The sequence below is a fragment of the Crinia signifera genome, chromosome 1 (assembly GCF_055691185.1).
Source record: "Crinia signifera chromosome 1, ASM5569118v1, whole genome shotgun sequence".
In the NCBI taxonomy this organism is placed as follows: Eukaryota; Metazoa; Chordata; class Amphibia; order Anura; family Myobatrachidae; genus Crinia; species Crinia signifera.
Genome location: NC_139217.1, coordinates 465,727,932 through 465,752,558, shown reverse-complemented (window position 1 = coordinate 465,752,558; position 24,627 = coordinate 465,727,932). Strand labels below are relative to the sequence as shown.

Genomic DNA, 24,627 nt, shown 5'->3' with positions numbered 1-24,627 from the left:
TCTGGGATAAGTGAAATGCGTGGTCATGATCATACTCTGCAGCCAGATTTATAGCAACGGTCCGGGTCTGGTTAGACTATTTGGGATGCTGACAGGGCTGCTGACTCTACGTTATTACGGTTTGAGGACAAATAAATTGATCCACAATCTTTTGCTACGTGCTTTATGGTTATCGGTCATCGGTAAGGTGGGGGGTGCTGATGAGAGAAATAGATGAGGGGGTGCTGATGAGAGACCTGGGTCCACAATGTCTACGTCAATCACTAATGGTCGACACCTATAAATAGTCGACATATTTAGTCACAAGCAAACTGTCTACATTGACATGGTCGACAACGAAAAGGTTGACTAAAGTTTTGCATGGTATTTTTGTTTTTCTTAGACTGACTTGGTTCCAAGTGGGCATGGAGTTAGTTTATAATAGTGTGCCAAGCACAGCGAGGCACCGTGCCCAAAACATGGTGAGCGCAGTAGTACACTTTCTCGGTGTCCATGTCGATAAATGTTGACACAGACACGAAAAAAAAAGAGATGAAAAACTTGTCGACACATGTCAACGGGTATGTCGACCATTGCTGTAATATAAAGCATTTTTCCTTAGTGCCCCTCTGGTTGCCTCCTGAGATGCTTAGCAGGTAGGTGGACAGCCAGTGGTACGGGTACGGCCGCTGTCCTCCTGCAGTAGCGTACTTACCAATGCCAGCTTTACCTGGTAATGGTCAATGCCAGCTGCGGGTCATGATCGGATTTAGGACTCGTGCCCTTGCCAAGTAGCTCCCTAACCGTGATCCTTATTGCATTTCTTTATAACCCACAAAATCTCTTCCTGATTTATTGTACATAACAATGCACCTCGGCCGTTAGACTTTTATTAGTATTTGCATCCACAAAACACAACCGCCAGCGCTGACCCTCGCACGTATTTGTTCTCTATCGTCTTCTGCTTGTGCGTCTTAGTCAGAGATTGTTTATTACTTCTTCCCCTCATGTCTCTGAGGAATATGATTCACACATTTCAGATTTATTTCAGCAAAACGCAATAAATATACTGCTTCAATTTTCACTGCTGGAATGCAGCCAGGATTTTTAATGAATCCGGCCTGCGCTATTGAAGTGGTCTCCGATCTCCAAAGCTCTAGGCTCTGTTAGATTATACACATACTCTGTGCCCCCCCCCCTCTTTTCCCTGCTCCCCCCCATTCCCCACAGACTGCATGACTAACACACCAGCGCAGGTTTATTTTTCAGAGTTGGCTCTGGTTAGAATTAGGAAAGAGTCTTTTTTTTTTTTTTTTTACAATTCAAGCAAAGGGAAGGTCTTCGTTGTACTTCCATCAAAGCTGCCAGTACTGTCGCTGAGCTGGCTTTTGCAGCACGGCGGAAAAGGCGTCTTTCATTACAGAATTTCACGATGCCAGCTTGTAATTATTTGACCCACGCAGCGATTTTGCTTAGAAGCATTAACTAGATTGCAGAATCCCTCTCGCTGTAAAATGTGCAGATCTTAATCACTCTGCAGCCCGAGCATCATTTATCAATTGCTGAAGTGTGGCCTGGTTGCACATTTTCAAGCACGCGAGCGATATATTTAGCTGCCAGATATAAAGGTGCCGGCGCTCGGAGATGCCGAGTTGATGCCTCCCGTTCCGTTTGTCGAGGAGGAGAGGGCAGCGCGGTGATTAATTATGCCGAACGGCCGTTGCATTGAGAGGCTTGCGTCCATTTTAAGTCCTGTCCTCTCGCTGTGAGGTCGGCTTATCAAACCAGATGAAGCAGACTGTATTTCCTGAAATATCTCCAGGCCTGTCGGCGCGACCAGGTGAAAATTTGCATAAAACAATCCAATAAATGTATTTTTAGTACACCAGTAAGATGAAAAATGTTTAATTTGAAAAAAAATATAGCATGTTTTTCCCCTTAGGGCCTGATTCAGAACCTTATGCGGCGCTGCTGACGATTATCAAAAGGCCGGGCATGTGCACGGCACGCAGTGCGCAAGCGCGAGCAGTCTTTTTGAACGACGCCAGTGATTGATTGTCATTGCTGATCATTTGCAACTTGATCGACAGGCGGCCAGCGTTTGTGTGCGATACGCCGGCGATTTTGCAGCCGTGCACAGGGGCGGGCGGGCCACTCTGACGGAGCGGCATTTACCTGATCGCTGGGCTCCGAAAATTTGCATCCACAGCGATCGGGTCTGAATTAGGCCCTTAGTGCCCCATCAGCTATCGCTACGGGACGTTGTTACATGAATGCGCCGTTAATGGCTGCTGCTAGCAATAACCGATGTCTGTGGCGTCCATGGGAGTAGGCACGAGCCCTAAATCCTGCGAGGAGGTTATTTATTTACCCAATGGGGTCTGTTTACTAAGCCTTGGGCTTGGAGATAAATTGGCCTGAGATAAACCAGCCCCCGGCTCCTAACATTATTCAAACACAACCTGAAACATGGCAGTTGATTGGCTGGCACTTAGGCGAATTCAGCCCCATTGCAATGATTGGGGCTCTGCACGCGGTGTGTTATGCGTATGTGCAGCTGCACTTTGCAGAAGGCTTCGGCGACTTGCATAGTCACCGAGCCGTTTGCAATAATTGGGGAGGGCCGGGGTGGACAGTGGCGGGGACAGGGATTGCCCATTGGAAAGCTTAGCATTTTATGGGTGTCCCCATGAAAGTCCTGGGCATTCCCATGGGTACACAATAGGGACGATGTGTGCTGGGGTGGGTGGCTGGTGTCACAGGATGTCAGCCACCTACTCAGTCTTTGTCCCGGAGCAGGCAACTAATTCCCACTGACTTTTGGTCGCGATCATTAAATGATTTCTCCTACACGGAGGCATTCGAGGGTATGTGTTTTCGTTACACATCCACCACATAGTAGCAAGGGGAAGGGGGAGGTATGAATTGTATGGTCGACCTAAAGATGGTCAACAGTCATTAAGTCGACATACTGCACCTGAATGTCGACACAGTCGACATGGACACAGTTTTAAGTGCATCACATCCCCTTGCATGGCTTGCTGCGCTCGGCACACTATGTTATTCTCCCACTATGCCCCAGTGGTTGGTGGGGCATGAAATACCACCTGACGGCACATGTCGGCTCAAAAACAATTAAATTAGTTCATTGGAGCTGAGGGTTTGGTGGCCGAACTCTGATTTTTTTTTTCTCTCTTTAAAGCGGCAATCATTGACCATGCAAAACCATGCCTTGCTAATGATTGCAACTTTAAAAATGGTCTGGGTTCGTCCTGGCAACCCGCACCTCCGGCATACTCAGACCGCTATAGTAACCCTTCTTAGTACATAGACCTCTTAGTGCTTATCGCCTTTGGTAATTCATCTGGGTGTTTATATTGCAAGAGCTGTAATATATAATATTTGCAATAATGTAGCCCCATGTAGTTTATATGACCCTGCCCAAGACCTGCTGATCTTGACTGAAGTATTGATGAATGCATTATCCTGTTTTTACATACATTAAGTAAAGACAATTGACAGGTGTGAAATATTGCACACGTTTCCCTAATGACACAGATCTGACCTTGTGATATTAGATGTACTATCTGCAGGAGTTTATGTATTATATTTACACTTGTGCATTAAGTATCTGTTAATTATATGTTGGTATTGCCGTCACTATTACAGCAGGAAAGCTGCCACCAAGTACATTGCACAAGATGTTCAACAAGTTGTTCTCATTGTGATGTAAATGTTCTGTTACAGCCGCCCTGCCGCCCATTCAATTAATACATTTAGATTAAGGATAGATAATTATATCATTCCAGTCCAGCAACTTTATTATTATTGAGCATAATTATGTGGGAAGTCCAGTTTCCCGCCCTGTCGCATTAAATTCTAAACCCTTCCATCCTCTTGGCATGTACTCTTTCATCAGTGAGGACATGTGACCCGTATGCGTTAAGGCAGCCATTTTGTGAGGAATGTTAATCAGGAAGTACCTCAGGGAGGTCTCTGGTTCTTAGTGAATGGTAAGGCTCACCTCACAAAATGTCTGCCTCCCTTGAAAGGGCATGATGCGTGACCTATTTTGCCTCGACAGCAAGGATGAGGGTGGATGGCGTTTCTCATGCTTGTTTGTGTTCTAATTAACGAACGGTGATATCATTGCATGTTTTTGAACAAATAATGTCAATTTTGGCGCCATGAAATATGGGAAGGTTAACTTAATGACCAAAAAGAAAGTTTCGTTATTATCTGTAATACCCCTTTCAGACCACAAACCCGGGTCTAACCTGGTATTTTGAACACTGGTCCATCCTTGCTGCGACCCAGGTCAAACACCTTAACATTTGTGTTACAGTGTGGGGTATAAACTATGATAGACAAAGGCAAGGGTAGAGTGACTCCCTGTGTTGTGACAACAAGGGTTGGCAACTCAGAAAGAGCGTTCAGGTCTCTTTCGTCGTCCACAACATCCTCCAGGGCCCACAGAAAACATTGCTAGCAAGGGATTCTACAGCATGGCCGCCGACCGCGCTACGTTGCTGCCGGCTTCAGCAATTGTGCATGAACTAGCCGTTAATGCCCACCCCCACCCCCCTCCAACAAGTGATATCATGCTAGGTACACATCATATAATGTGTACTCAGCACTTATAAGGTTGGGAGATAATGAACACTGGAAGCAAGGATAGTGCTAGGTATGGGACCTGAAGATGGAGGACCCTGCTTGTGGGAGCTTACATGTAAAGAGCTGACCAGTTAGAGGATGAACTGAAGAGAAGCGTAGGGCAGAGGAGGATGGAGTAGTAAGTGGGATTTTTGGGGTAAAGTCTAAACGTACACGGGCGGCAGATTGACCAAGTATAGGTTGACTATACCGTTTTTGACACCATCTAGTTAGTCTATACTTGGTTGACGGCATCTAGGTAGACAATTACGCCTGAAGGATCAACGGGAATGTGGTCGACAGCAGCATGGTCGAACACAAGTTATTTGTGGGGGGGGGGGGTTTTGTGCCAGTCCACTTGGTTCCTACTTTACTATCCAGGTGGACATAGAGTTAGATTACAATAGTGTGCTGGGTGTAGCCAAGCACTTTGCCCAAAGCATGGCGAGCGGACACTGTGCACTCATACAGTGTCCACGGGGACCCCTCTGACATTCAGCACCAAAAAAAAAAAAAAAAAATACTTGTTTTGACCTTGCTACTGTCGACTTTGTTCCCGTCGATCCTTCACTTGCATCGATCCTAGCATCACTGTCTATATAAAAGCGGTCAGTCAAGTTTAGACATCTAAGTAGATGCTGTCGGCCATTAGTGGTCTAGTAAACATGGTCGATCTTGGCCAGAACCAAGTGTAACCCCCATACATCTGAGCTCCATTTTCCAGAGTGTGCAGAGAGATTCATGTCAAAACTTGAAGAGCGATAAAGTGGAACAACCACATCCTGTAAAATGACAGAAGCTGATGGTGGTGGGGGCAAGTTTTCCTCTTTATCTTTGTCCAAGATGCGGAGCGGTCAGAGAAGGAACTGAGACTTGCGGAACGGCCTTGAGCGAGGTGATGGCCACTATGGAGTGACATTAGAGAGTTCATATAAGATCTATAGATTTATAAAAGGATTAGAGGTCTGCTGCGGCCTCTGCTCCCGTCTCTCACAATGCCGGGCGGCTGAGTAGAAGCCTATTAACTCTCTCAGTACCCCCAGAACAGCAGTGACCGCTGGCTTGGGTTACCCGCAGTGATGGAGAATTAATATGAGGAGGAGTGAGTCAGCGATGGGAGCCATGCCTGTGGACACGCTGACATTGATCATTCTGCCGGAATGAGCTCTCTGGGTTTATTAACTGGGAGTTCATCACTATCGCTGCGCTCATCTAATTCCTGAGAGGTTCCCCGGCTATCATCACCGTGTTAGTGAGCAGCTTAAGATAAAGAAGTGGGCGAGCTGTGTAATGACTCTTATAAGGGTTGTGTGGCGGAAGGTAAATCTTGTGTTCTCCACTAAAGAAGCATAATCTGTGCGAGGAGCTGCATGATAGAGAAGACCAGGGATTAGGCCTTCTACCAGTTACTGAGAACCAGGGCCTGAGGTTCCAGCCGCCCTAGACTTATCCAGAAGTGCCCCTTCTCCCTCTGCATTTATTATAATTGTTCTTACCTACATGCTTGTTGCCAGGTGGTTAGGTGCTCGTTGCCAGGGGGTTTCTTGCTTGCTACTGGGGGGGTTGCATGCTTATTGCCGGGGGGGGGGGGGTTACATGCTCGTTACCAGCTGTTTACTGCTCAGAGCTCACCAGTGGTCCAGGGTTAGCACTGGCGAGCTGACAGATGCTAGAGGTCTAGCAGGACCTCCTAGCGTCTATCTCCTAGAAGGTGGCGACCATTTTTGTGAGGCCATTTTTCGCAGATTCCATGGACTCAGGTCCTCCCCGCTGTGGCTTCCAGTAGTAGGTAGAGCCGCAGCATGTATTGTGCCAACGCCTCCCCCCATGGACCCAGTGCTGAGAACAACTAATGTCATTATCGTTATTATTACTTAATTGCCCGCACATATTCTGCGGGGAAACCATTTCCAGCTGACATGTTTGCCAACAGGCGAGGATGCAGAAGGTGTGCGGTGCAACATACAAGAGGGAACACTAGCGCATTACCCACAATCCATGTGCGTCCTCACCCTCGGAGGTGTGCAGGCTGCACTGTTATTAAGCACTTGTATGACAGCACTGTAATAAAACCACATCTTTGCAGCACTTTATGGTGACAGGTGGTATTACAGGAATCCATCATCTGCTTTCCTGAAGATTAATGGAGATGAAATGAATAATCGGGACTTTCGGCATCATCCGTTATCTTGCCATGTAAACAATCCTTCGCTCTCACAGAGTGGAGTCAATCGTTCATGGTAACCTTTTGTTGTTGTTGTTCTGGAGCCCCATGCATATGCCTTGTAACAATGAGCTGCTTACAAAGGGGGATACATAGGCATTCCATGTAGGAATCATTGCAGAATGTATTACCAGTTTCTAATATAGCACAAACATATTCCGCTGCGCTGCACAGAGAATATTTGAGCACTCCCATCAGTCCCTGCCCCAGTGGAGCTAACAATCTATATTCCCTACCACATGTACATGCACACACATTCATTCTAGGGTTAGTTGTTGTTTGGAGCCAATGAACCTAATGGTATATTTTTGGGGGGATTGTGAAAGGAAACCCATGCAAGTACAGGGAGAATATACAAACTCCACACAGTTAGAGCTATGGTGGGAGTGGAACCCATGACCTCAGTGCTGTGAGGCAATAATGCTAACCATTACACCATCCGTACTGCCCCGTATATATAACACATGGTGGGAATAGAACCCATGACCTCAGTGCTGTGAGGCAATAATGCTAACCATTACACCATCCGTACTGCCCTGTATATATAACACATGGTGGGAATAGAACCAATGACCTCAGTGCTGTGAGGCAGTAATGCTAACCATTACACTGTCCGTACTGCCCTGTATATATAACACATGGTGGGGATAGAACCCATGACCTCACTGCTGTGAGGCAGTAATGCTAACCATTACACTGTCCGTACTGCCCTGTATATATAACACATGGTGGGGATAGAACCCATGACCTCAGTGCTGCGAGGTAGTAATGTAACCATTACACCACCCGTACTGCCCCGTATATATAACACATGGTGGGGATAGAACCCATGACCTCAGTGCTGTGAGGCAATAATGCTAACCATTACACCATCCGTACTGCCCTGTATATATAACACATGGTGGGAATAGAACCCATGATCTCAGTGCTGTGAGGCAGTAATGTAACCATTACACCGTCCGTACTGCCCCGTATATATAACACATGGTGGGGATAAAACCCATGACCTCAGTGCTGTGAGGCAGTAATGTAACCATTACACCATCCATACTGCCCTGTATATATAACACATGGTGGGGATAGAACCCATAACCTCAGCGCTGTGAGGCAGTAATGTAACCATTACACCATCCGTACTGCCCTGTATATATAACACATGGTGGGGATAGAACCCATGATCTCAGTGCTGTGAGGCAGTAATGCTAACCATTACACCATCCGTACTGCCCCGTATATATAACACATGGTGGGAATAGAACCCATGACCTCAGTGCTGTGAGGCAGTAATGCTAACCATTACACCATCCGTACTGCCCCGTATATATAACACATGGTGGGGATAGAACCCATGACCTCGGTGCTGTGAGGCAGTAATGCTAACCATTACACCATCCGTACGGGTGCCGGACGGCTCCCCGACAGTCGGGATTCCGACAGTCATTCCTCCGACGTCGGAATCCCGCAAGCAAGGGGCTTCATTGCGCTTCCCACGCTGTGCAGTCGGGATTCCGACGTCTGACTAATGACTGTCGGAATCCCGACTGTCGGGCTACTATACCACACCCATCTGTACTGCCCCATATATATATAACACATGGTGGGGATAGAACCCATGACCTCGGTGCTGTGAGGCAGTAATGTAACCATTACACCATCCGTACTGCCCTATATATATAACACATGGTGGGGATAGAACCCATGACCTCAGTGCTGTGAGGCAGTAATGCTAACCATTACACCATCCGTACTGCCCCGTATATATAACACATGGTGGGAATAGAACCCATGACCTCAGCGCTGTGAGGCAGTAATGCTAACCATTACACCATCCGTACTGCCCGTATATATAACACATGGTGGGGATAGAACCCATGACCTCAGCGCTGTGAGGCAGTAATGTAACCATCACACCATCCGTACTGCCCCGTATATATAACACATGGTGGGGATAGAACCCATGACCTCAGTGCTGTGAGGCAGTAATGCTAACCACTACACCGTCCGTACTGCCCACTATTATTATTTATCGTTCTTTCTTTTATGATTTATTATTTATCATCATTTATTATTAATAAATATTAGTAGTGGCTTTAGAATACAATATCCAGCTGGATATTTTATATCGTATTGCCTGAAATCTGAATTCAGACCTTTTATAAGCAATAGCAGCGCTATTTTGCAGCGGTTTCCTGGACGCACCCTTCGTATTTGTGGGTACGCCCAGGAACGCCCTTGCCTGCCTCCATCACACCGCCCCCTTGTGTGAGCACCACGGAGGCTATGCAATTCTGCGAAGGTGCGCACGCAGAAGCCCTGCACATGCGAATAAGCCCATGCGTAGTGCTTCAACATTCGTCTCCCTCGCAAACCTTCTTTAGAATGTGTTCTGTTTCAAGCTGTGTTAGAAGACCATTGCGGATCACACTACCCAGAAAGCACCCGTGTACTGCAGGTGTCGTTGATGGCTTTTCTACTCTTTTTAAACCAAAAATGTAGTGTTTTCAAGGTTACGCTTTAGTGTATTCTACAAGCTCGAGAAGCCTGGTGTCTTTGTGTTAAAGCAACCATTTTTTGCAAGACCTTGCTAATGACCTAAAACGCTCTTTCCTCCTCATGCGTTATTAATATCCCCCTTGTTCTCTGGGGACTGAGAAGCTCTTTGACCTCTAACATCTCTCCCAGTCCCTAGTACGTCTCTTACAGCATGATGCCTGTCAACGGTTCTGATTTCGGAGTAGTTTAACCTTGAACGTAGATCTGTGTCTATGGTAACCAGAAACAGACCTTCATGTGTATGTATGGGGAACGTGAAAGGCAGGGGTCCAGTGGGTGATCTATCACAACAATGGTGGCTCACCGGAGCTTATATATCAAGGGATTAAAATGGAAGCATTGATTTTATTTTTGCATACGTCTACTGGTTGTGTGGGTGTATCTTTTAAAGCAATAATAAGCTAGCATCCATACGGTTTGCTGCCAGGGAATCCTTGTTATGTAAGCAGAGATTGTACTCTCTCCTTCATATCTGTATGTAACTGGTTCATTGCCGCTGTAGGCCATGACGCACGAGAACCTGATTCCTCTGCTCATTGATCTATGGGCTTGAGCAGTTGCTCATTCAATGGACGTCATATTAATTTACCACCCATAATCCCCTGCAGAACATTGCCCACAGTTAGAACGATCATGTTTATACGGACACCAACACCGCAGCTCGCTTGAGTTTATGAAGCATCTATTTTAATGAAAATTACAGCTGCCACGGGGTTAGGCAGGGGGTTTGTTTGGTATAAATCAGTCCAATAACTGCAATATTGATTGTGGCCAGTAGATGGCAGTGCCCGCCATCCATACTGTGTTAATCGGACCCTTGCATACACTCCTGCTAAGTTGTGAACTATTATGGGGGCATGGTGAATGCAAACTGTGAATTTGATTTGTCAATGTTATGTACACGGTGCATCTTTTATAACCAGTGTAGTTCTTCTGACACTCTCTGCTGTAGTGCTTCTAGCACAGTCTGGTCTGCAAGTCAGTGCTGGAATACAGACCGTGCTGTGCTAGAAGCACCACAGCCGAGAGCGAACCCCCAAGCAGGGAAGAGGAACTGCACAGGTTTTCATTGATGCAGTGTTCTAGAATGAACACTATGGTAGAGACAATGCATTGCTTGGAATGATCCGGTTGACATTTGATGATGACGTCTGCCTGGTTTCCCACCATGACCTGTGATTCTTCGTAGCGGAATATTAGTTCGTAAGTGGTAAATAAAACACATTGTTTCTTGTCGTGCAGGTCTCACAAGTGCCCATCAGAAGGCAGACCAGATGTCTCAGAATAGTAGGAATGAAAATACTTCTTCCAACAACATGACCAAAAGGAAGCCGGGGGCTGAATCCATACCGGCGCCTCCAAACCCCCTCCTCACCTTCTTCTCATCATCCAGTGAATCAGGTCTGTATTAAACATGGGAGAGGGTGGCGGGAAGGGTCTATAATAGCAGCCAATCCCGTCTATTACATCTAAAGCTACCATATAGCTATCAACTTCTTACTAATGACTATATGTACTACGCCTTGGAGAGAGATAAAGTGGACAGAAATAAAGTACCAACCAACCAGCTTCTAAGGCAGGCATTCCCAACCACGGTCCTCAAGGCACACCAACAGTTCAGGTTTTGTAGATATCCAGGCTTGTGCACAGGTGACTTAATTAGTATCTGAGGGATTCTGATTAAACCATCTGTGCTGAAGCCTGGATATCACTAAAACCTGCACTGTTGGTGTGCCTTGAGGACTGTGGTTGGGAATACCTGTTCTAAGGGGTACATTTACTAAGATGGGAGTCCTATTGAAGATGGGATGTTGACCAAAGCAACCAATCAGATTCCAACTATTATCTTCTACAAAGTGCTAACAAATACAAAGTAGAATTTGATTGGTTGCTATGGGCAACATCCCAGCTTCAACAGAACTCTCATCTTAGTAAATTTACCCCTAACTGCCTTTTTTCAGCCTGTAACAAGGCATTTCGGAGCTGTTTTTGTTGGTACTCTATCCCTTTCCAAGGCTTAGTACATAGACCCAGAAGTCTGCTGCCCGATACTTATTCAACAGATTAATGGATTTGCCAGTTTAAGCGCCCTCTCTGGCCCCATCGTAACATATCACAATGTTATCCCATTTGATAGAAATAGCTCCATTGTGGGGGGGCAGGGGTGGTTATGCCGTGAGTGAGGTCATTGGCCAATCTGGCAGTGACAGGAAGCAAGTGTCAGCATGGTTTGGAAGCGCAGCGATGAAAACGCTTGCGGATCTGGTTTATGCAACATGGATGCTTAATGAATAAATTACCAATTCCTGTAAAACTCTATAAGATGAAACTGGCCCCCTACTGGCCCCCATGGTCTGCAAGATAATCCACTGCATTGACCAGTGAATTCCAGTATATTTTCCGTTTTAAGTGGCTTTTGCCCTCCATACAGGAAGTGACTTTAATAGGGAACGTATCCCCAGGAAGTAATTGGTGCAAAAGGTCCCTGGATCCAGACAGGAGTTTAGGTAAACTACTATTTAAATAGGTGTTCTCGGAGTTTGGTGTTACATTTTCAATTTATTTTTATTTTTTTGCTATAGTTTTTTTTCTTAAATAATTGCCTAGTAATACGTACAAATATACACACTCCATAACAAAAGAAAAACCTAGATATTTCTAAAGAGTGCAAATGAAAATGTTGGGTTTGTCTGCAGCCCAGATGTTGGGATAATTTAGTAAAATATACAAGAAACTGTTAATGGGGAAATTGGACTGTGCCGCGAGTTTCCTGTAATTAATGAAGATCTCTTTGAAAACGTCCTCACTGAAATTAAATCTGCTATTTGAACCCAGATGTTCTTCAAAAAAAATAAGATCTTTCCCCAAATTGCCCTGAGGCGAAACAATATTAATGAGTGGCATGAACTAATTAAGACCAAACTTTTCATATAAAACCATCCACGCTCCTGAGTTTTATTTAGCAATACGTAAATGTATGAGGCTTTAGAAATACATTACAGTGTTGGAGAACCAGCGATTCAATAAATACATTTACACAATTATGGTATAGAGCTTGGGTCCTCAAACTGCGGCCCTCCAGATGTTGTAAAACTACAAATCCCAGCATGCCTTGGCACAGTTTTGCTATAAGGGAGTGTTAAAACTGTGGCAAGGCATGATGGGATATGTAGTTTCACAACATCTGGAGGGCCGCAGTTTGAGGACCCATGGTATAGAGGGTCAACGGTATCTGTGGCCAACAGTGTCTAGGTCGATAGTCAATATGTAGGCAACATACAATGGACATGGTCAATATACTGTAGACAAAAGGTCAACACGCATGTCATGGCAATGGTCAACGTATGAAAAATTTGACACAAGCTTTTCATTTCATCAAGGTGCATCACTCCGCTACCACTGTGCTCAGCACACTTTGCCCTTCCCAGAGTTCATATGTTGACCATTGCCATTTTGATGGTTGGTCACATGATGTCGGACTTATTGACCTACACATTGTTGGCCTATCGACCGATACAATTAACATATACACTAGAATAGCTTGGTCTCTCATTGCCGTGCATCTCTTGCTATCTACAGTATGTATTTTAATTCAGTGCAGTTGCGCCAAACAACCTCTCTTGGTATGCAAGGTCCCGTGAGATCCTGCTAGCATTGAGTGTCTTTTTTGCATCTTTTAAAAAAAAATAATTAAATGCACCTTTAGCACAACGTGATACGGCTAGGACCCCAGAATATTGTGCTCATTAATTATTACAATTGCAAACAGATGTGTCTTGCTACATTGTTGCTGCATATAGCAGCTTATTGTGTGGGGACTGCAACACGAACAATGTATGTTATGCCCCATCGCCCAGTTATGCAGCTATGTAAAAGGACACATCTGTTTATGTGTGCAACTGAGTCCCTAAATCTGTACACATCATATATTGCATTAATCAGCACTTAATCTTCTGGTGCTAATAGCAAAAAAATATGCACAGTCCTAGAGCTGCATGGCATAACGGGGTTAGATGTATGAGGACACATCTGTAACTGTGTTCGGGAAACGTTCATATTATTTTGATAGCTATATAAAAATTCTAATAACCATTCTCTTTACTGTTTGGTCTCTTTACAGCCAATGCTTCACTGCGAAACCGGTTCAAGCGGTGTGAGATCGAAGCGATCCAGTGCGAGGTGAGGAAGATGTGCAACTACAACAAGATTCTGTCCACCAAAAAAAATATGGATCACGTGAACAAAATACTAAAGGCCAAGAGGTTACAGAGACAATCCAAGACCGGCAATAACTTTGTGAAGAAGAAGAGAGGCCGCCCAAGGAAACAGCCAGTCTTGTTCGATGATGACTCTAGAGACCAAATGCCTGTCTTGGAGAAGTGTGTTGACCTCCCCAACAAGCGAGGTCAAAAGTTCCATTCACAGGAACCGGAGGGGAGCCGCCAGGACACTGTAATGGACACCATTGAATCGGTCATACACATGGCAAGGGAAACTCCAAATTCTCGCATGCCAAGGGTGGGAAAGAGGAGATTTATTGAGGAGGAAGTAAAAGTGAAACGGCAGAGGAAGAGGCGGGGGGAACCTGATCACACTTCCTAAGATCACTACAAACTTTACGTTGATAATCAGGCTGACAACTGATGTAACTGGGGGTACACACACACCCTAAAAATGGCTGCAGCAACCAATTTGTTTTTGTTTCCTTTTGTTAACATGACAAGATGACAGCTTTGTACTATGGTTGGCATACAAACCTCTTGGCACTAGACTTCTTATTTTGTATCTTCATGCTATTATCACATGTAATTGTTACTTCATTCATAGAAAAGACAACCTGTGCTGGACGTGTTTTGAGTTCCAGAACCTGGCAGAAGGTTCTGTGCATGTATCAACGCAAGAGCTCTCTGGCGCCGGATTGGCCAGTCGGAAGGGAAACCGTGCCCATAAAACATTTTTAAATTCACCATCTTGACTTTTTATGCAATCTTCCCTTTCCCCGCTTTTTTTCTCTTAGCAGATGGGTTTGTAATTAATCTTCTATGTCTAAACCCAGGCTGAACTAGATTAAACCCAGGCTGAACTAGATTAAACCCAGGCTGAACCTAGATTTTAAACCCAGGCTGAACTAGATGGATGCAAGTCTTTATTTAGCCCTACCTACTATGTTTTCATCAAACAACATTAGTATATCCCAAATATGCATACACATACACGGCACATTACAATTTCAAAAGTTGTATTATCTGTCTATTGACAGTCAGTAAATGTTTTATTTCTGATATTTTGTAATAACAGTATACTGGATGTAAAGCAGGAGCAAGTGTCTTTGAGGTCTTGGTGGACCTCTGGTCTCTTGAGGATGACTTAGCCACATAGGAAACTTACATATCCATCAGTCAAGCAAGACCATGCATACCTTTTGGTGCCTAACTTTATAGAACAGTCATCGGATTTCCTCATCATTCTTAAACCATAGTGTCAGATTCAGACACTAATTTAGAAAAAAAAAGCCCCCACCTAAATATTTTCCCATTAGGATAAAAAAAAAGTTACATTTTTACAATTAGACCAATTCTAGAACAAGCTGCTCATCTCCCAGCAGGCTGTCAAGTGTCATTACTGAGTACGGCCCAACCTGACGATGGCAAAAGTGATTTATTATTAGTAGTTGTTACAAAGTGTTCTTATCTGAAACGTAGAGGATTTCACAATTGTTCAAACTTTTAGCCACATTGGGGTAGATAAACCTCAGCTGTGGTTGCCTTAATAAAGTTATTTTCTTTTTTGTTTTGTACATAATGTAATTACAACATAATCGGTCTGCATGAATGCAAACTGTCTGTGACTTAAAGTCCGTTTTATTTGTCAGTTAGCCATTGGTTTAACTTTAAAACCTGAAGACTTACCTGATTTTAAGGCCCACCTTCTATACTTGTAATTTGGAAAAGATAGTTGTTTTAATATTGGGGAAATACAGTTTATGCAAAGAAGGAGCGGTACAGCGTAGCAACTTCGTCCAAAGGATAGAGTTTATCATTACACATCTTTGTAGTAATTTATGCATTAAGCTAGACTATTTCATTGACACCACTGCTGGGTTAGGGAAACAGGGGCTCGGCAACTTGGTAGGACAACAAACATCAGCGGGGTTGACGGGCCACTGCTTCCCTAAACCTCATTTGTGATCCGTTTCTCATATCAGTGAACAGAAATTTAGCACCCTATATAATCGCACTTAATTTTATTTTTCTATTTGGCAGACCGACCAAGCATTTAATTAATATATCAGCTGTAAGGTTTTAGCCGCTGTCTTCTAGCCTTATAGAAATACTTAAGAGTCCTGTATTTTTATTTTTAATTAAACTTTTTAAACTATAGATTTTACTTTGAGCAAATAAAATAATAGCATTTTTTTCAGGCAAAGTGCTTCTAAGCCCAAAATACTGCCAGATATATCGTTGGAAAATATAGCATTATTTTTTAATAGAGTAGCTACTTAAAAACTCGACAAGCCCGTTAAAACATAGCCTTCCGAACCATTTATAGTCACCCAAGTTATAAAATGGCAAGGGGGCATCTAGAATTTACGACCGATCTGCAGTTAAGTCATTAATTACCCTCTGGATGATTGATTGTCCTCTTATTCATGTGGCAAAGATCATCCATATTTTGCAGATAGGGTCTCAGATTGTGTGCAGAAAATTATGCATTTCTTTTTTGGGCTATCGTCAAAGCCATAATTGCTATTTTTATAGGAGCTTCATGGCCACGTAGATCTGCTAATATTTAATAAATTACATTCATAGTGATATTTTTGAGGCAATGGGGGCCACAGCATTTATCTCAGGTGCAAGATATATGACCATTTTTATGTCCAATAAAAGATACCACATACTGCGGATAATTCAATTTTTTTTTTTTTTACTTCCTCATATGGACCAATTTGGTTAGTTTATATGCACTAAAGAGGCTCCACATATGCCCATATATAGGTGTAATTTTAATTTATAATACATGTCTTTCTAGACGTTTTTAAAGGATGGTGTAAGCAAGGAAACTTTGCCGCACACTTTTTGCTTTAAAAGTTCAATTTACGCTGGTAATCCATTACAGAGTACAAAAGAACATTTTTGTTAACTGTAAATAAGCATGAAATAAAAAAGGTTTGAACAGTGTTATTACATTTTGCTTCATCGGAACGAAGTGTTTTAGGGGTTACAATCAAGCAACTGGAGTATGATAATAGCAGGTTATTGAATTCTGCTATTAAAATACATAGGTATTCAGTCCAGAATTTCTTTTTTTTTTTTTTATTGTTGCATACTGTATATTTTTTAATTTCTTTTTTTTTTTTTTAATATTCAAAATATTCCTCTGGCATTAAAATTATAAAAAAAAAAAGAGTTTTTGGTCACCGTTAGTTCACTTCACAGGATATTGAATTAGGTTTTATCCATTTACTAAAATAAAGTTGCCAATTCAATTTGAAGCACATTTCACCTATGTCTGTCCCCTTCCCTCTCCCAGGAAACCCTTCCCAAATCTGCCTATATTTACACTACAAGGAGAGGAAGATGCTATATATCGAAAAGTGAATGAGCTGCCAATCTATTGACGTGGGGATGTACAGTTCAGTACCACGTTGGTCTGTTTTCTAAGCTATTTCTTAAGTAATGCACATGAAATGTTATATATAAATATGTATATATTTAAGAAGAAAAAAAAAACAGAATGGGGCACAAAATTGTTTTACAAATCGTGCTGGCTAATTTTTAGTTTGTATTCATAAGTGGTTTTTAAAGGCCTTTTTTAAAGTGTACTTGCATGTTCTACTTTGATTGTATGTAAACATATTTTAGAACAAAAAATGTATTTGTATTTTATTGAATATAGAGGCAAGAAAAAAATTGTACATTGTTTGAAATGTTCTTTTTTTTGTAACAGTTTTTATTCATGATGCTTTTTTGTACATTTAAAAGAAAAAACAAACAAAAACAAAATGAATATGGATTTGCTGTTATATGATGCATACGTAGGTACATCAGGCATGCTTTCCTGTCATGCTACGTCATGATCCTAGATGTTGGTTTTTACATTTTTTTTTTTTTTTCCTAAAAGAAAGCTCAGTTTTTTTTTCGCTACCAAATCGGGTTAGCATTATAGAGCACTTAACTAAAAAAACAAAAACAAAAAAAAAGTAAAAAAATTTATTCATATGTTATTCATTGTGTGAAATTAAATGATTTCAATTCAGACTCATTCGCATTGTGGATTCATTGGCTTTATTTTGCATCTTTTATTTCTATGTTTTATTAATTTATTTATTTTCTCGATATATTGGGGATTACATCTGTAATATTTAATCCTGCCACATATATGGTTGTCTCATTGGCATTTTCAGTTGCTTTAGACAACTTTTTTATAGCATGTTGGAAAAATTTAGAGTAGGATTTGAATGGTTTCTGACTAGAAGCTTCCATTGACTGGTGAATTGCGAACTCTATGGGATAATTTACTATAGCTTCTAAAAATGAAAAGAGGTGATGTTGTTGTCCATAGCAACCATCAGATTATGTCCATCTTTTCTGTATTGCATCCTAGAAAATGATGGACAGAATCTGATTAGTTGCAATGAGCAACAATAACTATACATTTTTAGGGGGGTATTCAATGTGTAGGTCATGGGGGTCGAGCTTGCTCGACCGCCGTGACCCTGTCCCGTACTCAGTCAATGTCCCACCTGCAGTGGGACGAGAAGGTGTGGCCGCGAGGTGCGGCCGGGAAGAGGCGAGCTGCAGCCGGCAGCTCGTCACTGCCCGGCCGTTCACGGCAGAACGAGCCCGACAGCTTGTGAAGTCGGGCTCGTTCTGACGAGAAACCCTGCTCAATGCTTTGGGGGAAGACAGCATTGAATAGGGCCCGGCGACCGGGGAGATGGTTTCCGGCGATTGAATACCCCCCTTAGAAGTAAATTTACCCCTTCGTGTATATAGTCATTGATCAACTGCTCATTGCATCTGCCCATTGGTTCCAATCAAAAGATCTCTCCTATCCCAGAATCAGAATCAACTTCATTGGCCAAGTGTCCTCGTCTGGCCTCCAGCCTCATCACCCAATTTATTTATTTATTAACAGTTTCTTACATAGCGCAGCATATTCCGTTGCGCTTCACAATAGGAGACAGTGAAACCTCAAACAGGGTCAAAGGTATGAGGGCCTTGCTCACAAGTTTACAATCTATAGGGAAATAGGCATTGATACACAAGGAAAGATATTCTTTATTGCATTAATTCCACCAGAATGCAAAGGTTCCTGGTGTGCTGTATGATGCGGTGACCCAGCAGTTTGGTCAGGAGGATGGAAAATGTGAAAAAGAAAGAGTGAATATGTGTGGACTGTATATTGGGGATGTGATTGGATAGGAGAGGATATGTGTGGTCTGTACAGTGGGGATGTGATTAGATAGGAATGGTATATGAAGGCTAGGTGGCTGGTTATGGAATTTTATAAGCTGCCTGAAGAGGTGAGTTTTCAGGGAACGATTGTAGGTTTGGAGAATGGAGCAGAGTCTTATTGTGCTTGGGAGGGCATTCCACAGAGTGGGTGCAGCCTGAAGAAAATCCTGCAATCGGGAATGGGAGCGAGTAATGAGTGTGGATGAGAGACGCAGATCTTGGGAGGAGCGTAGAGGTCGGGTTGGAAGATATTTTGAGATAAGAGAAGAGATGTATGTTGGTGTAGTTTGGTTTATGGCTTTGTGTGTAAGTAAAATAATTTTGTATTGAATACGGTAGACTACAGGTAACCAATGAGGTGACTGACAGTAGCTTTGCAGACGATGAATGTCTGGCTAGGAAGATTAGCCTCGCAGCTGCGTTCATGATGGACTGTAGTGGTGAGAGTCTGTATTGGGGAGGGCCAATAAGGAGACTATTGCAATAATCAATGCGTGAGATGATGAGAGCACGGATTAGAGGGTTAGCAGTGTCTTGTGTAAGGTAAACATTTGAATATGTTTGTTAGGTGCACGTGGCATGATTTCCAGACCGATTGAATGTGGGAACAAAGGAAAGAGTCAAGTATGATCCCTAGGCAGCGAGCTTGAATGGTAGGAGTTATTGTCATATTCTCAACGGCAATAGAGATATCTGGTTGGTAACTACTATTTATTGGTGGAAATATCATTAATTCGGTTTTAGAAATATTCAGTTTGAGTTGTTGAGATGACATGCAGGATGAAACAGCAGAAAGGAATTCATAGCCCGACCCAATACAGATGGGGACAGGTCCAGGGAGGATAGGTAGAGCTGAGTATCATCTGCATATAGATGATACTGAAAACCAAAAGAGCTGATAAGTTTGCCAAGAGATGAGGTATAGATTTTGCCAATGGTTGCCCAATGTTTGAATCTTATCTTGAGTGGCCCTCTTTAAACCGTCATTACTGTATTAGAGGATACATTCTGACTCAGTAACCAGGCTGTAAGTGTAAGGCTTCTAAGGCAGGTCATCTGTGTATATCTGTATTGACCCAGTACTTACACAAGGAGACTTTGTCTGACCGTGTCAATCCAACTGAAAAGGAATGTCTGAGGAATCCAGATAAGGGTTTAATTTCAAACGGATTTTCTTGTTATAATGGGAAATATAATAGGTGAAATCATAATTTTGCAAGAATCCCAACAGGAACCAGCTAAAGGCTAAAATGGCAGACACACAATGCTAGAGATCGGAAGTAAGGCAGGGTTTATGACATCAGAACCTAGCTACAGGGAATTAGGAGGGACAAACTTAACAAGATGTATTTATTTTATTTATGACCAGTTTCTTATATAGCGCTAGTTCATATTACGCAGCGCTTTACAGAGAATATTTGAACATTCACATCAGTCCCTGTCCCAGTGGAGCTTACCATCTATATTCCCTACCACATGTACACGCACACACAGACATTCTAGGGTTAATTTTGTTGGGAGCCAATTAACCTACCAGTATACTTTTGGATTGTGTGAGGAAACCGGAGGACCCGGAGGAAACCCACGCAAGTACGGGGAGAATATACTAACTCCGCACAGTTAGGGCCATGGTGGAAATCAAACCCATGTCCTCAGTGCTGTGAGGCAGTAATGCTAACCATTGCACCATCCGTACTGCCCCGATGCAAAGCTTTGCAATAGTGACATGAAATTAACTTATCAGCAAATAAAACAAATATTGTGGGACATGGCAGGATCTATGTACTCAGGTGTACCTTCTTTATAATGACTGCTATGCATCATCATACAATTACTAGAGTAGAGTTATTAAGTCTTCCGAGGATGTCTCCGCGCTTCAGAACGATCTTAACAAACTAGATGAGTGGGCAAAAATGTGGAAGATGAGGTTCAATGTCGATAAATGTAAGGTTATGCACCTTGCCAGACATAACCTAAGCGGGGAGGAATTGGGTAATTCAGAACTTAAAAAAGATCTAGGAGTCCAAATAGATAACAAACTGGGGTGTAGTGTTCAATGTTATATAGCAGCAAAAAAGGCCAACAGAATTCTAGCATGTGTGAAAAGGGGCATGGAAACTAGGGACTCAAAAGTAATTATGCCACTGTACAAAGCATTGGTTAGACCTCACCTTGAATACGGAGTACAATTCTGGGCCCCACACTATAAAAAGGACATCATAGAATTAGAAAAAATCCAAAGAAGAGCAACAAAGCTTATTAGGGGAGTGGATAATTTAAGCTACAAGGAGAGATTGAGTAAATTGGGATTGTTTACATAAGAGAAGAGACGTTTAAGGGGGGACACGCTCAACATGTATAAATATATCAAGGGCCAATATAAGGGACTGTCAAACACCCTTTTTACAGCAAGGAAGGAGTCTAGGACTTGTGGGCACAAGTTTAGACTAGAAGAAAGAAGTTTTCGATCCCTTAGAAGGAAACATTTCTTTACGGTCAGAGCAGTCAAACTATGGAACTCTCTTCCTGGAGAGGTGGTGTCGGCAGACACTATAAATACGTTTAAAATAAGGTTGGACAAACATTTATTGGTTAAAAACATCCAAGGGTACAAATAGGAATCATAACCTGTGCTAAAAATATCAGAATATATTATATAGAAGGGAAAAGCTATTAAAACCTAAGTTGAACTCGATGGACGCAAGTCTTTATTCAGCCTTATCTACTATGTAACGAGTTTAATTTGGAAAAAAGGTCAATGGGTCATTTTGGTACACAATATGGCCTTTTTGCTGATTTTTATGGGAATCAGGGTTATTAAAGTACCTTTCTGTAATGATGTAAGAAGACCGTGGCTGTCTGATCCAGATCAACAGCTTTTCTCTTTATATCACTGTGCTGCTGGGGACCCTGCTCCTTCCACAATACAACTCTCCTTTTCCATCGTATCATGTCACAGCCCCTCTTACATGCAGCACTGTCCTCATCACTCATCTCGTTATACACTCTGTGCTGCTGGGGACCCTGCTCTTCCCACTTTATAACTCATTATGTGGCTTCCATCTGCTTCCATTCCCCTCCTCGCATCATGTCACTGCCCCTGTGAAATACAGCCCTGTCCTAACTGACACATCACTCATCTCCTGATATACTCTGTGCTGCTGTGAACCCTGCTCCTCCCACTTTATAACTCTTAAGTCTGTGGATTCCTGCTGCCTCCATTACCCTCATTACATCATGTCACTGCCCCTGTCACATGCAGTCCTGTCCTCACTGACACATCCCTCATCTCCTGATATACTCTGTGCTGCTGGGTGACCCTGCTAATCCCATGGCCCCAGAGAGTGATAAAGTTGAGAAGTTGCACAGAACAGAAAACCAGCGTCCAACTGTCCTATAACTAGTCCATAACGTAACAGAAGCTGAGGAACACACCAGATACAGATTGCACCTTGCAGTTGGATTCCCAACATCCATTTTCGTACAGGTATATACTGTATGAGATTTCTCCCATATTAAATCCAGTAGGTGATTATAGCCAAACTTTTTATTATGTCATTACGTATTCATTATAAACTGTGAGTCTAAATGAACTCACGTTGTTGTTTTGGGGCACATTTACTAAAAACTGCTCAGCTGCAGCAACGTGAAACAACTTCACTTTGTCTGTGGGAAAGCCAGCAGAAAATCCACCATAGACTTCCAGTCAGCACATGAAGGAGGCACAGTATGCAAACAAAAGCAGTCATTTATTACTTAAGGGGACAAATACAATAATTATCTTATTGGACAAAATAAATGTTACATTATATTAATTGTACCAAATTATGTATTACTTTTAAAGGGCAATATTTTGTGGTTGTTAGGAAACTAAAAACATATTAGCTTGCTATGCCTGGTTTCAACCAGGGAAAAGTTTGTCTCTTTTCACCCACCTTACGAGTCAAAAAAAAAAAAAAAAATCTGTGCTTATTAAGTGGCTGCAAATAACTGCCACCGTTTTAAGACCACCTCGGATCACATGTTTCAGGTCACCCAGCAAGAACACAAGGAGAGCTCAGCAACTGTCACAATTTCCAGAGCACAATGGTGATGCATTGTAAATACCAGGCGGACATTTTGCCACACACCTCCAAAAAGAAGCAACCAATTACTGCGTCAATTGAATTATGCACTTCCTTGGACCAATGGCCTTAAATTTGGTATATGATACTCGGACAGCGGCATCGTAGAAATATAGATATGACTCTTTAGGTTGACATGGGAAAGAGTCCACATGAGTTTTTCATGATTTTTATTTTTTTAACCGACTTTTTCATACTTTACCATCCCAGTGCGCATAGAGGGAGAATATAATAATCTGCTGAGCGCATTGAGATGCCACGCCCAAAGCATGGCGAGCGCAGCGGTACACAAATGTGTGTTTGTCCATCTCAACAGACACCAAAAACCCTAAAAAACTCATGTCAAACTTTTGCATTGTTGACCTTTTGTGCATGTCAATCTTTTTCACACGTTGGTCTTCTGCCTGTTATCCAATAGCCGTTGACCCATTGACCTTCTGCTTGTTGATGTAACGAGCCACACCCACTATGACAACACTTTGTTGCCATCAATAATTGTATTTAGATTCTATGCTATAAAAATAAAAAGTGAAGAAGGGGAAATACCTCAAGCTTCTGTAAGATCACTTTATCGCCCATGAAGGAGTTAAAAACATAAGATTATTACAGATCGCCCAAAATGGCTTTTACGTGCTTGAAATGAAATATTATGCCACAAAGTGTAACCCCCGAGTTGGAAAGAATCCCAGAGGCAATGCAATGAGTTTAAGTCATTATAACTGTGATACCAGGCAGGTTGTTTAGTAATCACCATATCAAGGTCACCTGTACAGGAAGGAAACGTCTATAAATATATTCTTACAACAGCAGCATTCCCTGGACAAAAACAAAAAAAAAAAAACAAGAAGATATCGTCTATGTATCTCATCACATTGTGTGGGATTAGTGTCATTCTAATTTGATACAGTAAGAAAATATGTTTTTGACATCCACCACCCTAAAGAGGGGTTCCCATAAGAATTGACCCTAGCACCCATTATTTCTTGGTATTCTGAGCTTTCCACTTCATGGGCTCATTTTTGAGCAAGGCGTAGAGGCAGCTGAAAGGATAAAACACCTGGGTAAAAGGTGTAATGCATGGAGCACAACGCCTTGTGGAAGTTCGTGGCGAACAGGGGTTAAAGTGTGGGGTAACGGGGTAAAACCCCTTTTTTCAGCCAGAGCACCCAAGAACGGGTAAATCTTGGCTTCCTACATCTGTCCCTAAGCTCCCTAACATACAGGATGCACACACTAGTTTTTATTTGCTTTTGAATTGTACATGGAAACTGGAGCACCCAGATGAAAGCATGGGAAGAACATATAAACTCTACACAAACAGTTTCTGACCTGAATTAAACTCAGTTCTGTGAGCCAGAAAGGCTAACCACTAAGCCATCATGCACTCCCAATAACCTTATAGACGTAATCATATAAATAAATCCTAGTTCTCGATCCTGACCTCTATAGGGGGAATTCAAGTGTTTTGCGCACTGGTGGCCACAAGATGGTGCCTCACAGAGCAATTCAAGAGCTGCCAGTGTTATTTGGTTCTGTCATTTTAACGTGCTGGTAACTAGGCTACAATAATCTGTATACGGATACATCCTATAAATCAGTTGTGTTTGTCTCAGTACATAAAACTGGATGATTAGTT

At 42.6% G+C, this 24,627-nt stretch overlaps 1 protein-coding gene across 1 annotated transcript in view; it reads left to right on the top strand.

Annotated features, from left to right (window-relative positions):
- SETBP1 (SET binding protein 1) overlaps positions 1-17,665 on the top strand; it is a 131,445-nt gene extending 113,780 nt beyond the window's left edge. The window contains exons 4-5 of the mRNA XM_083155360.1: positions 10,652-10,810; positions 13,530-17,665. Coding sequence (XP_083011486.1) covers positions 10,652-10,810; positions 13,530-14,011 — 641 coding nt within the window. The 3' untranslated portion in view covers positions 14,012-17,665. The remainder of the gene's footprint in view (positions 1-10,651; positions 10,811-13,529) is intronic.
- Positions 17,666-24,627: the final 6,962 nt, after the last annotated feature.